This window comes from Mobula birostris, chromosome 15, assembly GCF_030028105.1.
Source record: "Mobula birostris isolate sMobBir1 chromosome 15, sMobBir1.hap1, whole genome shotgun sequence".
Lineage (NCBI taxonomy): Eukaryota > Metazoa > Chordata > Chondrichthyes > Myliobatiformes > Myliobatidae > Mobula > Mobula birostris.
The window spans coordinates 25297414-25314584 of NC_092384.1; the positions used below are offsets into that span (position 1 = coordinate 25297414).

The window sequence follows — 17171 nt, forward strand, 5'->3', positions numbered from 1 at the left end:
CCCAGGAATGCATCCTTGGCGTTAGGCGGTGTCTGATTGTACTGTATATAAATCCAAATGCACCTTTATGTATTGAGCCTCCTACATTGAGTGCAGGCGCCGTGGTTACGTGAAATTCTCTCTGCGTCGTTGATTGTTTTATTTTTGCTATTTCTCTTTGGAAGCAGCAGTATTGAAGAACATACTGAGACTATTGCCGCTGTAGTTTGAAATGTCCTGTGTCCTGACTGGTCTTCCTCCAACATCAGAAAAGGGAGACGGGATGTGCATTATCTACATTTATTGCAGTGAAAAACTATCGTTGCTATTTATTTGCAAAATAAGATCGGTCACGCTATAAGGCTAATTCATTGGTTGTGAGGCACCAAGATAGTTCACATAAACCAAAAAGGCACCCCATCGGAACAAGCTCTGTAATCGCTTTTACTACTGGGCAGAAGTTACAGCAGGAACCATTCTGGGCAGCAGGGGAGGGCAATTATACGGAACCTCCTACTCGATGCTGCGTTTTCGACCGGAATACAGCGTGTGTCTCCTGGTTTAAGCTGGCCACGGCGGCAGCCACACAGCAACTGAAGTGAGGACACCCGAAGTGGGATGTTCCTGGTGAATTATAGCAGCAGCGAGGACGAGGAGGAGCAGAAAGAACAACACCCTCCATCACTACTGCGGCCGGGGGTCCTTGGGGATGGCGGAGCTGCCGGGCCCGAGTGAGTAAATCTGAGTTAATCGGGTACAGAGTGGCTGTGTAACTCCGAAAGAGTCCCCCGCTCAATCCGCAGCATTTCTACTGATAAATGCAATCCCACTGTTTCAAAAAGGAAGCGAAACACGAAACTAACAGCTACTAAGCGTAACATCAGAAATGTGTGTTGGGGGATGTTTGTGTTGATTCTAAATGTCAGTTGCTTTATTTTTCAAATGATGGCTGGTACACAGTATGAAACCCCAGCGACTGCCCATACCAGACAGTGTAACGGGTATGTTCGAGCAGCTGGAGGAGCATGTGGACCACAGCAGTAAACATGATGGTCGAATCCGCAGCTTTCCGCACCAACGAGGGAACTGGTCAACCCTTGTGTACTTGGAATGTGAGTTACCCGGGCAAATTGATATATTATTGGTAAAATTCATTGCGACTAGCCTCATGGTACGGCCACAGGAACAGGCTGTATATCCTATCTAGCTGGAACAGAAACATGCTGCGGGAAGGGCAGGACGAGCAGGTCAGTGTTCCAGGGTGTACACACCACTGCAATGATCGAGTTAAGAGAGGAGAGGGAGCTGTGATTTTGATTTAAGATGTCTACCACAGCAAAGCTAATGGAGGATATTCTTAGAGAATCATCTAGTAAAGTTATGTAAGTGGAACTTAGAAATAAGGGAATGATGACTTTGGTGGGATTGTATAACAGGCAATTAGAGGATCAAGGGCTAGTGGCAATTAGAGGATCAAGCATGTAAAGGGAATGCAAGAAGCTGTAAGAATAATTATGTTCCAATAGTAGGTTGTTTTCAACTTCCCTGATATTGACGGGGATTACCAAAAGAGAAAGGGCAGAATTTGTTAAATGTGCCCAGCAAAGTTTTCTTCAACATTGTGGAAATGGTCCTACTAGAGAGCAGGTGACACTGGACCTCCTGCTGGGAACTGAGGCAGGCCAAGTGATAGAACTGTCCATGGTTGGGGAACCACTTTGGGACTTTGATCACTGGTAGGATCTCTCTGCCACAGGAAAGGGGGGGTGCCTTTTATTGCTGGTGGATCATGTGTGTAAGTGGATGAATTGAGGACAGGGAGAACATGACGTCATCGCTTCAGGGAGTTTTATTCAAGTCAAAGTTCAAGGTACATTTATTGGCAAGGTATGTTTACCTTGTACAACGTTGAGATTGGTCTCCTTACAGCCAGCCACAAAACAAAGAAACTCAACATAACCCATTAAAAAAGCAACATCAAACAGCCAATGGCCAGTGAATAACAAATCGTGCAAACAGTAAAAGTAAATAAGTCGCATTCAGAACTGAAGTTCGTGAAAGTGAATCACAGACATGAAGCCAGGCATCACTACACTCAATTCAGGAACGAGCCACAGACTCAGTTCAGCACAGAGACCAGTAAGCCTCACGGAGCTGTGAGCTGAACCAGCTCGTCCCTCACCCCCGACCCCAACACCCTCACTTTTTCCATCTGGCCCGGCGCTTAAATCGTCCAAGCCTCTGGTCATTCCTTGCTCTCAGACCCAGGAACTGCTGCTTTAATGTGCTTTTGGACCCAAGCCCCACTGCCTTAATTTAGCCCAAAGGCAAACTTTCCAGTTAAACTTTCCCGACACTTCAATTGAATAAAACTCGGGTCTCTCTATAACCTTGGGTCCAGGTTCTGCATTGCCTTGGTTCCGCCACATTGTCCTCTCCAGCAATGGCCAAGCATTTGCTCATTTCCCGCTTTCGGGTCTGGACCCCACCGCCTCGGTTTGGCCTGTATACAGCACGCCACAGCAGTCCTGCAATTCAAGATTTCAGTTCATACCAGGTCATTCAAAAGCTGAACTCTGAAAAGGGAGTTGTAGGCTATTGTTTGTAGTGATTGTTTACCAGAAAAAGTGTTATAATTAAGGTATTAGTTAGTTTCTTTTTGTTTGCCACCAGCAAGTACTTGCTGAGCTTCCCCAGTGCCATCTTAAACTGGGATAGATGGAGCCAGTCAGTTCCTCCAGGATTGGTTCCTGGTCCAGACTCCCCGGCATGCTGTCATCTAACACTTCCATGACAGAGGACACAAGACTCAAATATGCCACATATGCTTTCCATCTTCACACAAAGATTACCTTCTTGACCTCTGTTTGGTGTAAGCTCTCCTCTTGCCAGTGATGATATACATGCTTGTAGTAGATCTCTGGTTCCCCTTTATATTCTATTTGCTTATTCTCCTTCCAGTCTTGTTTTCCTTTTCACTTCTACAGTTTCTTGCACTCAACCTGGCCTTACAAATGGCTCTGGTCGGACTGCAGATTTCTTGAAAGTAGATGCTTTGAGGAGAAAGGTCTGTCTGTCGAGGTACCACATCCGATGTGGATGTTGGTGACCATGGTTTTCCATACAGGTCTATCCCTCGTTCTTTGGATGACTTCCATATCCTCGATGTATAGCCACCTGGCTAGGCTTTTGATGTACAAGGTCTTCCTCTAGGTTTGCTCCCCTTGATCTTTCCAGAGAGTATGAGTTTTTCTAGTTCATCTTTCCACGTGGTGTCCTAGGAACAATTTTGGTCATTTAACCTGATCTTCCAACATGTATACTTTGATATTTTGTTTGGTATTATTCTTGTGGAGTCCTGATGAATTGGATGTATGGTCTTGTGATGAGAAGTGCCACACACACTTTTCCTCATCAGGGTATAGAAGGCTGAGATGTGACCTTTTAGAGGTTTATAAAATCATTATGGACATAGATAACATGAATAGTGATAGTCTTTCTCCCATGACAGGGGAGTAGAAATACAGGGGAATGATTTAACGGAGACCCAAGTGGCAAGTTTTTCCACACAGCAATCGGTACAGACCATTCGATATAATCTTTACGTCTGCTTTCCCATGTGCCCAATCTCCTTTAAAGACAATGCAGCTAGTGAGCGTACCAGCAACAGTTCTCCCCTTCCACGCCGAACCCCGACACTTCCCCACCACCAGCACGGCCAGACCCCGACACTCCCCCACCACCAGCACACCCGGCCCCGACACCACCCCCCACCAGCACACCCGGCCCCAACACTTCCCCACCACCAGCACGGCCAGACCCCAACACTCCCCCACCACCAGCACACCCGGCCCCGACACTCCCCCACCACCAGCACACCCGGACCCGACACTCCCCCACCACAGCACACCCGGCCCCGACACCCCTCACCACCAACACACCCGGCCCCGACACTCCCCCACCACCAGCACACCCGGCCCAGACACCACCCCCCACCAGCACACCCGGCCCTGACACTCCCCCGCCACCAGCACACCAGGCCCCGACACTCCCCCGCTACCACAGCACACCCGGCCCCGACATTCCCCCACCACCAGCACACCCGGCCCCGACACTCCCCCACCACAGCACACCCAGCCCCAACATTCCCCACCACCAGCACACCTGGCCCCGACACTCCCCCACCACCAACACACCCGGCCCCGACACTCCCCCACCACCAGCAAAACCGGACCTGACACTTCCCCACCACCAGCACGGCCAGACCTCGATACTCCCCCACCACCTGCACACCCGGCCCCGACACCACCCCCCACTAGCACACCCGGCCCCGACACTCCCCCACCACCAGCACACCCGGACCCGACACCACCTCCCACCAGCACACCCGGCCCCGACACTCCCCCACCACCAGCACGTCCTGGCCCCACCAGCAACACGACAACTCTGGTTACCTCGGCACCGGGCGACTCCTCTATCGCAAGCAGCAGAACCCCGTGCAGATCCAGCAGCCACTGCGCGCCGCCCTCTCAGTGGACGGCGAGGTGCCGTTGCCAGCTCCGGGTGGGCGGCTGGAACTCCTGGCAGCCAGCGCGCTCCCTCTGCCTCATTGGAGACGGGTCTCGCTGAGCCCTCCTGCGGAAGCAGAGTCATGAGGTGGGCAGCGTGAGTGTGCAGTGGCTCAAACTCCTGGCGGGAAGTTGCAGACGTGTACGCGTGGTGCGGGTAAGCCTGATTTATACTTCTGCATTAACCTGACACCATAACCTACGCAAGTGGCCTTCGCTTCTTATTCTTCTTCTTTTTTGTTTTACGGCAGTTGGCAACCAGTTTTCAGTGCATTACCGCCACCTGCTAGACTTGTGGTGTTCCAACCAAATATGTCCTGGAGTTCTCTACTTTAGACTATCTAGTTCAGCCTGCAGTTCTCTATTAGCATCACTCTGTAGTTGCAATTCCTCGTGACTGCTTAATGCGCTCATTAGATAATGCTGCAAACTGCTATTCTTCCCGAATTATGTCAGAGTCATAGTCATACTTTATTAATCCTGGGGGAAATTGGTTTTCATTACAGTTGCACCATAAATAATAAATAGTAATAGAACCATAAATAGTTAAATAGTAATATGTAAATTATGCCAGTAAATTATGAAGTAAGTCCAGGACCAGCCTATTGGCTCAGGGTGTCTGACCCTCCAAGGGAGGAGTTGTAAAGTTTGATGGCCACAGGCAGGAATGACTTCTTATGACGCTCTGTGCTGCATCTCGGTGGAATAAGATTCTGGCTGAATGTACTCCTGTGCCCAACCAGTACATTATGTAGTGGATGGGAGACATTGACCAAGATGGCATGCAACTTAGACAGCATCCTCTTTTCAGACACGACCATGAGAGAGTCCAGTTCCATCCCCACAACATCACTGGCCTTACGAATGAGTTTGTTGATTCTTTTGGTGTCTGCCACCCTCAGCCAGTTGCCCCAGCACACAACAGCAAACATGATAGCACTGGCCACCACAGACTCATAGAACATCCTCAGCACCGTCCAGCAGATGTTAAAGGACCTCAGTCTCCTCAGGAAATAGAGAGGGCTCTGACCTTTCTTGTAGACAGCCTCAGTGTTCTTTGACCAGTCCAGTTTATCGTCAATTCGTGTCCGCAGGTATTTGTAATCCTCCACCATGTCCACACTGACCCCCTGGATGGAAACAGGGGTCACCGGTACCTTAGCTCTCCTCAGGTCTACCACCAGCTCCTTAGTCTTTTTCACATTAAGCTGCAGATAATTCTGCTCACACCATGTGACAAAGTTTCCTACCGTAGCCCTTTACTCAGCCTCATCTCCCTTGCTGATGCATCCAACTATGGCAGAGTCATCAGAAAACTTCTGAAGATGACAAGACTCCATGCAGTAGTTGAAGTCTGAGGTGTAAATGGTGAAGAGAAAGGGAGACAAGACAGTCCCCTGTGGAGCCCCAGTGCTGCTGATCACTCTGTTGGACACACAGTGTTGAAAGCACACGTACTGTGGTCTGCCAGTCAGGTAATCAAGAATCCATGATACCAGGGAAGCATCCACCTGCATTGCTGTCAACTTCTCCCCCAGCAGAGCAGGGCGGATGGTGTTGAACCCACTGGAGAAGTCAAAAAACATGACCCTCACCGTGCTCGCTGGCTTGTCCAGGTGGGCGTAGACACGGTTCAGTAGGTAGACGATGGCATCCTCAATTCCTAGTCGGGGCTGCTAGGCGAACTGGAGGGGATCTAAGTGTGGCCTGACCATAGGCTGGAGCAACTCCAGTACAAGTCTCTACAGGGTCTTCATGATGTGGGAGGTCAATCCACCGGTCTGTAGTCATTGAGGCTGCTGGGGCGCGGCGTCTTTGGCACAGGGACGAGGCAGGATGTCTTCCACAATACAGGAACCCTCCGGAGCCTCAGGCTCAGGTTGAATACATGGCCAAGTACGCCACATAGCTGAGGGGCACAGGCTTTGAGCACCCTGGTACTGACACCATCCGGTCCTGCAGACTTGCTTGAGTTGAAACGTTTCAGCTGCCTTCTCACCTGTAGAGAACAGCTGAAACTGCCCACCGTGGTGGTTTCGTGTGGGGAAGGAGTATAGTCATGAGAGCAGGTTGGGGGACTGTGAAGAGGGGTAGGGGGGGAGAGTGGAACATGTGTTGTTTGGGGGCCGACAACAGATGGCTCATGTGTTGGATGAGCAGGGGCCACACTGTCAAATCTGTTAAAGAACAGGTTAAGTTCATTGGCCCTGTCCACACTGCCTTCTGCTCCTCTGTTGCTAGTTTGCCGGAACCCAGTGATGGTCCTCATCCCCCTCCAGACCTCTCTCATGTTGTTCTGCTGGAGTTTCCACTCAAGCTTCCTCGTGTACCTGTCTTTAGCCTCCCTGATCCTGGCTTTCAGGTCACTCTGTATTGCCCTCAGCTCCTCCCTATTTCCATCTCTAAACGCCCTCTTTTTAGCGTTCAGGATGTCCTTAATGTCCTTTGTCACCCATGGCTTGTTATTTGAATAACAAAGGACAGTTCCTGTCGGAACATTGCAGTCCACGCAGAAGTTGATGTAATCAGTGATGCACTCTGTGAGCCCATCAATATCCTCTCCATGTGGCTCACAGAGTGCCTGCCAGTCTGTCGCGTCAAAACAACCCTGGAGTGCCTCATAAGCCTCCTCTGACCATTTTCTCACTGTCCTCGAGGTTGCAGGTTTACTCTTCACCAGAGGCACCTAGCAGGGTTTTAGATGCACCGAGTTGTGATCTGACCTTCCCAACGGGGGGAGGGGAGAGGAGCTGTATGCAGCCTTAACGTTAGTGTACATCAAATCCAGAGTCCTCGCCCCTCTGGTTGTACAGCTCACATACTGCGTGAAGTTGGGCAGTGTTCTAGCCATGGTAACCTGGTTGAAGTCACCCGAGATGGTAATGAGGGCACTCGGGTGCTGGGTTTGTAGTCTGGCTATGACGGTGTAAATGCTGTTACACTCCGACGTCAGGTTGACAGAGGGAGGGATGTACACAACAACCACAATTGCACACGAGATTTCACTTGGCAAATAATATGGCCAGAGTCCGACAGCAAAAAGTTCAATATCTGGGCTACAGACCCATTCCTTGATCGTAATATGCCCAGTCACATGTTTTTGCGTATTTCCATTACCTCAATTACATTGATTTCATCTCCATCACTTGTAAGACTAAAATAGTCTTGTTAAAGAATAGTAATTATCGCATGTTATACTTTTAAAATTGCAGTTTTTCCAAGTCTATCTGCTTTTTCATGTTTTCTTCTCTTGGATTGTAGCCTGCAATTGTTTACTGAGACCTCAGAGTTCTACTTCATTTGCTTCCATGTTTTCATTTTATAATCTGAATGTAGATAATTCACTTTGCAACAAATTCCTTTTCCTTTTGTATCCTTGTAATAATTTCCTCCGTTTTCCAATCTCTTTCCAACTCACTGTTGTTCTTGTCGGGTACTTATTTGTTGTTGGAGCTCTGCATATTTACCCTGGGCTTCAACCATAAAATCTGAGGATTTTCCTTAAATTATGAAACACTTCTTAAATTCTTGTCCATTTACGATAAATATACTGCCATTAAGATTCCATCTCCCCTGCCTGTGAACTGTTGGATCCTCCATTCAGCGTTTCTCTGACTTCTTCCCACCTAATTCCTTTAATACCAAGATACTTTACTGCAGACTTGACGATAATTTTAATATTCTCAGGTCGTTTGCTTGATTGCTTCCACCATAAAAACACGAACTCTTTTCTACTCATTAATAGTCTATCCTTATTTTTCATATTATAGCTCTCACAATTCACCAGTTTATTATTCCCTGTATTTGTTTCCTTGACAGCCTTTTTTTCATCAAATTCTTTCACTGCCTCTGCATAACTGATTCCTTGAGTTACTTTTACATATTGTATCTCAGCCGCCTTCTTGCTATAAATGCACCCTCGATAAGCTGCGCTGTGTTCCTCGCCACAATTGCAGCATTTCAGCCTTGCTCCTGCTTCACGTTTCCCATATTCATGTTTTCCAGTGCATCTCCCACATCTTTGTTTCCCTCTGCAGACCGCCGCAATGTGCCCAAATTTCTGACATTTATAGCATCTTAAAGGCGGTGGTATATATATTCTAACCGTATAACACATATACCCTCAGTAAACGGTAGTCGGCAATCTCTCTTCATCAAAGATAATCATTACCGATAAGCTATCACACTTTTTCCCGTTTTGTTGTAACTTTCAAACGTTTGGCCTCAATAATTTTTGCTCCTTTTATGTTCTGTTTAATCCCATCCATAGTAACTTTTGTTGGTATCCCCAAAATAACTCCTCTAGTCCACTTTCTATTGTTGGGTATTGAGCATTGTACTTCTTTACCGTCTATTTTACATGATCTTATCACTTTACCTTGCTGAGAACTATCCCGACAAATCACTAATAGCGATCCATTTCGTAAAATCTTTGCTCCTTTAATCTCGCCTATAATTTTGTTGAGCATCTTCGTCAAACGAATTGGGTTCCAATCACCAAGTGATGTCCCGTCTTCACTGAGTTTTATAATTGTTTTAATTTCATCTTCTTTCCATTGTTTTGCTGTCCTGCTTTGATCATCCGCTGACTCCTCAGAGTTTGATATCCCGTAGCTCTGCTTTCTGTTCTTCCTCTTTCCATTCCATTCCTCTTTCCCGCTGACCTCCATCTGTAGTTCACTTCCACTCTCACCAAAAACTTCCTTCAACAGCTTGGCTCTTTCCTTGATGTTCCCTCTCTCTGCCATTTTCCCGTCACAACCCGACTCTCTCTTTCCACAAACAACAGGAATTCTGCAGATGCTGGAAATTCAAGCAACACACATCAAAGTTGCTGGTGAACGCAGCAGGCCAGGCAGCATCTGTAGGAAGAGGTACAGTCGACGTTTCAGGCCGAGACCCTTCGTCAGGACTAACTGAAGGAAGAGTGAGTAAGGGATTTGAAAGCTGGAGGGGGAGGGGGAGATCCAAAATGATAGGAGAAGACAGGAGGGGGAGGGATGGAGCCAAGAGCTGGACAGGTGATTGGGAAAAGGGGATACGAGAGGATCATGGGACAGGAGGTCCTGGAAGAAAGAAAGGGGGGGGGACCCAGAGGATGGGCAAGAGGTATATTCAGAGGGACAGAGGGAGAAAAAGGAGAGTGAGAGAAAGAATCTGTGCATAAAAATAAGTAACAGATGGGGTACGAGGGGAAGGTGGGACCTTAGCGGAAGTTAGAGAAGTCGATGTTCATGCCATCAGGTTGGAGGCTACCCAGACGGAATATAAGGTGTTGTTCCTCCAACCTGAGTGTGGCTTCATCTTTACAGTAGAGGAGGCCGTGGATTGACATGTCAGAATGGGAATGGGATGTGGAATTAAAATGTGTGGCCACTGGGAGATCCTGCTTTCTCTGGTGGACAGAGAGTAGATGTTCAGCAAAGCGGTCTCCCAGTCTGCGTCGGGTCTTGCCAATATATAAAAGGCCACATCGGGAGCACCGGACGCAGTATATCACCCCAGTCGACTCACAGGTGAAGTGTTGCCTCACCTGGAAGGACTGTTTGGGGCCCTGAATGGTGGTAAGGGAGGAAGTGTAAGGGCATGTGTAGCAGTTGTTCTGCTTACACGGATAAGTGCCAGGAGGGAGATCAGTGGGGAGGGATGGGGGGGGACGAATGGACAAGAGAGTTGCGTAGGGAGCGATCCCTGCGGAATGCGGGGGGGGGGGGGGAGGGAAAGATGTGCTCAGTGGTGGGATCCCGTTGGAGGTGGCGGAAGTTACAGAGAATAATATGTTGGACCCGGAGGCTGGTGGGGTGGTAGGTGAGGACCAGGAGAACCCTATTCCTAGTGGGGTGGCGGGAGGATGGAGCGAGAGCAGATGTACGTGAAATGGGGGAGATGCGTTTAAGAGCAGAGTTGATAGTGGAGGAAGGGAAGCCCCTTCCACTGATGTCTACTCTAAGCCTACTGACTCTCACAGCTATCTGGACTATTCCTCTTCTCACCCTGTCTCTTGCAAAAACGCCATCCGCTTCTCGCAATTCCTCCGTCTCCGCCGCATCTGCTCTCAGGATGAGGCTTTTCATTCTAGGACGAGGGAGATGTCCTCCTTTTTTAAAGAAAGGAGCTTCCCTTCTCTCCCTCTCTCTGCCATTTTCCCGTCACAACCCGACTCTCTCTTTCCACAACCACCAGCCACCGCACAACCGGCCACGTAAGCGGCCCACGCGCGTTGGGAGCATTTATACTTGTGCGTTGGTGTCTCCGCATCTCTCTGCAATGTGCACACCTCACGCATGCGCAGTCACCTGCACGCGCGAAGCTTCATGGTCATGGTAGTCTTGCCCGGGGTAAACAAGACGCGAGCGTCTTTTTTCGTAAAAGCGAAATGTGTCCTCCATAATTTCGGAGGTTTGTAAATCTTTATGGAAGCATTGCAGCCAGAGTCCCCTCCCTGCCCTTCAGTCGCCCAATGGGAAGCTATTGCAGCGCAGGCTGACAGGCGATGCTACCAAGCCGACCAGTCACAGTTGTTGCAGTCTGCGTTGCCGCGACGCGCGGTTACATTTTGGGAGAGGCGCGCGTCGCAGAAACACAGGCTGTCGTGTAGGGGGCGGCGACGCAGTACACGGCGAGGCGTTGAGCGGAAGTATAAATCGGGCCAAAACAGTGGCTCACCTCCTCGCACGCTGTGGGTTTGCGAAGCAGGCGGGGAGGAGGATGGAAGGACTTGTGTCGCGTTTCGTCCCGTGACTGAGGACTCCGATCCGCGGGCTGCGCCCTGGGACGAACATCGGGTGCTGCTGGCAGATCAACTCGGTGAAAGACGCTCTGTGATCGGCCCGAAACTTGGTCTAGCAGCTCATCGAGATGTCCGTGGAAGTTTGCTGCCGACTGGCACATTCCAGGCTGCCAGGGTTACGGAGTGAGGGGCGCACAGGAGCTTGCTGCAGCCACCGCAAGGGTTCGATTAGGAAGGACCACAGCGTAGGATTCTTCTCCCCTCAATTACTGCAGTACAGTATTTAATATAAAAGCCTTGAGTGGCAGCAGTGTTAGAACAGTATGAAAAGGATTGACCATACTTCTCTGACATTAAATGTACCTATTGATTGGTTGGGTGATGAACCGCCCACACGAGGGGCAGAAATGCTATTGATGTACGGTAATAGAACAGTACAGAAAACATTGACTGCGAATGTAAAGTATTAAAAGGCATTGAACTGTTTATTCTTGTAATTTTAAAATTATGGACAAGGTTTATATTGAGGCGCATGGACAGGATAGATATTAGCCTTTGTCCCGGGACACTCGGGTCGAGAGCGCGATTATTGCTCAGTGAAATTAAAGACATTCAGTAAGCAGCCGGACATTCAGTAAGAGTACGGCACGAGATTTGTTATTTGAAGGCGTTATATCCTGTTGCATTGTTTGCGTCACATATGTGTAATTTATTTGCCAGAAATAAAGGTTATGTTTACTTGAAGTTCCATGCTTAAATGAGTGGCAGCCATACTCAGCTTTGGAAACCAGTTGAGAAGAACCCAAAAAGATACAGCACTGGAACTGAGGAAAAATACATAGTCAGTATATTGTCAAATACACCCGGGGTGCAATGAAATTCCTTGCTCGCATGAAGCTTACGTAGTAAACAAAGGCCACTCACTTCATTAGGTGCCTCCTCTATCTAACAAATCTAACATACGCTGCGTGTATGTCCGCGGTCTTCTGCTGCTGTAGCTCATCCACTTCAAAGTTCTCCGTGTCGTGCGTTCAGAGATGTTCTTCTGCACACTACTGTTGTAACGTGTGGTTATTTCAGTTACTGTCGCCTTCCTGTCAACTTGATCCAGTCTGGCCATTCTCCTCTGATCTCTCTCTTTAACAAGGCGCTTTCGCCCCAGAACTGGAGGGAACAAGTTTTAAATGGGGGGGGGGGTTAAAGGAGTTTTGTGCAGGAAGTTTTCCTTACACGGAAGATGGTGTCTGCAACGTGCTGGAGAGAGATGACATTTGCAATATTTAAAAGGTACAGTATTCGGACTTGAAACGGCTTAGAGGGGTCGAGCCCTAATGTGGATAAGTGGGATTAGTATCGGTATACATTGTGGTCAGCACAGCGAGGTAGACTGAAAGGGCCTGTTTCTGTGCTGTACACTTCTATGATATTTTCAGTTGATAATTTATTTTTGATCGTGTAATATGGGGTTTCGAACAGCAGGTGACACTATAATCGCGGCCTGAAAGCCAGACCAGAGCCACTCGCTCACGGTCGGAAAATCAGAATCACTCACTCAGTCGGAAAGGCAGAATAGAGCCGGAAAATTATGTTCTGTTTTCCTTTTGTATCATCCCAAAGTACAATCACAACATCGATGTCATCACTCCTTCTCTTTCTCCTCCCCTGTCCTCCCGATCCATCCATCACTCACACATTCCTTCCTCCGCTTCCCCCCATCACCTCCTTCCCTTTACTGCAAGGTCAACTGTCTTTTCCTAACAGACACCATCTTCAGTCCTTTGTCACTTACTCCTACTACCTCCCAGTTTCTTATGGTGTGATACCTATCTCCCCTCTTTCCATTTCTGATGGAGGTCTCGATTCAAAACCGTAGATGCTGCCTGACCCGCGAAGTGCCACCTGTAATTTCGTAAGTCTCTCCAGTTTTACAGCATCAGCAGTCTAGTGTCTGTGAAATAAGGGAGTGGTTTTAAATTGATGAAAGGGCGATGTTTTTACTGTTTTTGTCTCAGAACATCGAAATATTCTTGTTGCTGGATTTATGGAGTACTGCAAAATCAAGGGATGTGAGGAACGAACAGGAAAATGATGCTTTTATATTAAAATTAAATTTTATTCATAATAAAGTTATAAGAAACCATGTGATGCCTTTCATTCTTCCCTTCATAGTCAATGCATCACGTAGTGTTCTATTACATTGTTTAAAACCAGTTGGATGATTGCCACACATGTGGTCTTCTGGGGTGACACACGACTACAACAATTAAAAGGCTTCCTCACCCACCTCCCTCCAGTGGCGGAAGAACTCCACACTGGTCCAGTCCCTCACGGCAGAACTCAGCCATGATTTTGTTAAATGGCGGAGCGGACACGGGGAGTGTGGGGATGGGGAGGGGCGGTAACTCCAGCTCATATTTCTTTCTTACTGGCTTGAATGAAATAATTCACCGGGTAAAAGTGGAGCGACATGTTGAACAACGTACGGAAAGAGTGCCCACATGTTGCGGATGACTGATCATCTTTTATTAATCTGTACGTTACAAACATACATACCATATATTTATCAACTCTCTCTCCCTCCCTCTCTCTCCCCCTTCCTCCCTCCCTCCATTCTTACATCCTGACCCAAGTGATTCCAATATCTGTTTGCAATTCAGACTTTCAGTAGGTTTGTCAATTTTTGCCTGTTTCCCGGTTGCACAAGGGACAGTGTGTTAAGAATTGTAGACTGGCAAAATAAATTTTCACAAAAGCCCTGTCTCCGCCGCCGCCGTGTTTGTCTTGTGAGCTTCGAGCCCTTTGCAAACCATTTGCACTCATTTCATTCACAATTCTGCACATCGCGTCCCCCTTCAGTTGTGAAATCCAGACGCTGCCTGGTGTTCGAGTCTGACACGCCGTGTTCAAAAACACTGCCTCCCGGCCGCGAAAGCAAAAGCAAATGAGCCACAGGCTACGCAACCGGGCGGTGTGAAAATCCGCCGCCGTGGTGACAGGGAGTTTCTGACTGCGCTCAGCCTGAGACGTCGGTCTACTCGTAGTGCACACAACACCGTGTGCAGTATTTCCGGAGATTGGCCCGCCTCCTGAACCTTGGCCCCGCTGCCACCACAGTTGTTTTTCAAAGCTGAGTTTTATTCACAATATACATCTAATAATAAACACAACGCGAGGCGCTAGTGTCATTTGATTAATTTCGCGCATTTTAAACGCTCTGTACCGTTGTCACTAATATGGGGCATCCGGCCGTTATTTGAGGAGCTTCCCCGCGGTTGAGAGATGCTCTGGGGTCAGCTACCTGGTTTTGAATGAGCCACGATTTCCCGCCCAACACTTTACTATACATTATGTATACATTAACGTACAGGTTGTTAAAGTAATGTTAAAGTTCGCAACATTCCACGGACGCTGTTGAGAGTCTCCGAACACTTTTTGCCGGGATATTTAGAGCAAGTGGAAAATTTCCGTCTCCCGTCACCTCCTGTCTAATCACGGATCAGTCCCTGGGCTGGCAGGACGATACTGTGCGTGTGGTGGGTTTATCTTTACTTAAACCCCGCTATCGACAGCTACAGTGGCTGCGGGGCCGGGGACGGGGGAGGGGGTCACTGTGTGTGAATTAACGTGTGTCCCATCACCCCGTAATGAATCAGTGCCGGGAACACACGATCCAGTCCGTCCCTGGCAGCTTGCCCCGATTTGCACTCAGCGCCGAGACTTGCGCACCGCCCCACTCCTCCCGCGTTTGCACTCGATCTCGATCGCTGCTCTATAAGTATGATGTCTCCAACCCTGAGCACATTCAGCAATTCCGAGGGAATAGAAGCGAACTACCTGAGAAGCGGGGAAGACGGAGGAAAGCGTTAAGGATGTCTGACACCCCATGCACGTGTAACCAGAGTAAGTTGCGGGAATCAGCGTGCAGGGCTTGGACTCCACTTCTAATGTCCAACGGAATGTTTTAAAGTAATTCTGTTCTCCCTTGAATTGAACAGGCGGTTCTTGTAGCTGCGGAGACAACTGCAAGTGCCAAAACTGCAAATGCACCTCGTGTAAGAAGAGTGAGTATACAGAATTTAGAGGCTGGCTTTAAAACCTTTACGGGGGGGAGGAGGACTAGTTTGTTTATTACATACAACGACCGTTTGGCTCACTGAGTCGATCCCGTCTGCTATCAGAGTATTACCCCCTCCTTACCGCCAAAACATTGTCAAGCTCGCGTGCTATTAACTTCCACCCGATTCTTTCGCCGCTTACCTGCTTTATTTTATTTATGAACGAATGGCAGTGGTCACTTAACCTCTTGACGCGTCTCGGCCCAAAACGTCGGCTATTTATCCCCCTCAATAGACGCCGCCTGCCTTGCTGGGTCCCTTCAGCATTTCATATGTGTTGCTCTGGGTTTCCAGCATCTGCAGAATATCTTGTGTTTACAGCTAACCCCCAAACTCGCTTCTTTGCGGTGTGAAACGAGACCAGAGCAGCCGGAGGAAACCCATCGGAGTTCTCGCAGGGAGAACGTGCAAACTCCACGCGGGCAGCACCTGAGGTCAGGTGGGAACCCGGTTGCTGGAGGGCTTCCTGGTTTGCTGCTGTGCCATTTATTTTTTTTTCACATTCCCCTTGTCCAACTAGTACTTTTCCCCACAGTAACACCGCCACATGTGGCGAGTTATCCCTGTTTTCTTGCGAGCCGACTCCGAACACCCCTCGCCACCATCACCATGGCAACTGCTTGTTAGTAATGTAACGTTAGAGCCTGCAACTTGTCCCAGGTGTCCGTGTCGGTAGCCTGTTGCAAGCTGATCTCATTCCTTCCTTCCTTTCGTCTAGGCTGCTGCGCCTGTTGCCCCGTCGGCTGCAGCAAGTGTGCCCAGGGCTGCGTGTGCAAAGGACAAGGTGACAAGTGCAGCTGCTGTCAGTGACGGTGGTCACCCGGGACCAAGCAACACGCCTTGCTTTGTAACGTCGGCTGCTACAATAGATCTTTTGTATGATTTTTCACGGGGGCGGGGGGGGGGGTTACAATCAAGAATGTTAATAATTTCTCTTTTGTACTTTGTTCTGGATGAATTGAGCTGCATCTGATTAAAATACTATGGAAAAAATACACCGCGATTTTGTTATTGTTTCTCGGGGAATGAGAGCAACAGGGCTATGACAGGGTTAAACATGAAACTCACGGAAGATCCGGTACCCTCGTGCAGCGGCGCCGGGATAACGTTTTACCAGCCAGACACTGAGATAATTAAAATCACAACTTGTGTGAAAGGTTGTAAATGTTGAATGGAGTCCAGCGGCAGGAGAATCAAAGGGAAGACCGGGATGTTTCAGATCGGGCCAAGCTATCCTGAAGTGGGAGGGTGAGGAGCCAGAGGTCGTGGTACATATAGGTACCAATGATATTGGTAGGAAAAGGGAAGAGGTCCTGAAGGGAGAATGTAGGGAGGTGGGAAGGGAGTTGAGAAAAAGGACTGCAAAGGTAGTAATCTCGGGATTACTGCCTGTGCTACGCGACAGTGAGAGTAGGAATGCAATGAGGTGGAGGATAAATGCCTTGGCTGAATGATTGGAGCAGGAGGCAGGGATTCAAGTTTTTGGATCATTGGGACCTCTTTTGGCTCAGGTGTGACCTGTACAAAAAGGATGGGCTACACTTTAATCCTAGGGGGACCAATATCCTGGCGGGGAGATTTGCGAGGGCTACTGAGGTGACTTTAAACGAGAATGGTTGCGGGGTGGGAATCAAATTAAAGTGAGAGAGAAGAGGTTAGTTCACAACAGGGGGATGGGAACAAGTGCAGAGAGACAGAGGGGTGTAAAATGAGGGTAGAAGCAAAAAGTAGTAAGGTGAAAAGTAAAAGTGGCAGGCCAGCAAATCCAGGGCAAAAATC

At 48.6% G+C, this 17171-nt stretch overlaps 1 protein-coding gene across 2 annotated transcripts; it reads left to right on the forward strand.

The window, feature by feature from the left end:
* The first annotated feature begins 565 nt into the window (after nucleotides 1–565).
* LOC140210489 (U6 snRNA phosphodiesterase 1-like) lies at nucleotides 566–16387 on the forward strand. Of its 2 annotated transcripts, XM_072279478.1 has the most exons (4): nucleotides 566–710; nucleotides 940–1091; nucleotides 15273–15338; nucleotides 16111–16387. In XM_072279478.1, exons 1-4 carry the CDS (start codon nucleotides 598–600, stop codon nucleotides 16200–16202), a joined length of 423 nt encoding a protein of 140 aa, XP_072135579.1. In that variant the 5' UTR covers nucleotides 566–597; the 3' UTR covers nucleotides 16203–16387. The 2 variants fall into 2 exon arrangements, with proteins under 2 accessions (XP_072135579.1, XP_072135581.1); XM_072279480.1 differs by lacking the exons at nucleotides 566–710; nucleotides 940–1091 and adding an exon at nucleotides 14907–15177.
* The last annotated feature ends 784 nt before the right edge of the window (nucleotides 16388–17171 follow it).

What these genes read in the sequence shown, in the direction of transcription:
- LOC140210489 (XM_072279478.1), top strand. Translation starts at nt 598, where the DNA reads ATGTTCCTGGTGAATTATAGCAGCAGCGAGGACGAGGAGGAGCAGAAA. An exon ending in AACCCTTGTGTACTTGGAAT is followed by an intron (nt 1,092 to 15,272) that starts GTGAGTTACCCG and finishes TGAATTGAACAG; the next exon opens with GCGGTTCTTGTAGCTGCGGA. An exon ending in ATGCACCTCGTGTAAGAAGA is followed by an intron (nt 15,339 to 16,110) that starts GTGAGTATACAG and finishes CCTTTCGTCTAG; the next exon opens with GCTGCTGCGCCTGTTGCCCC.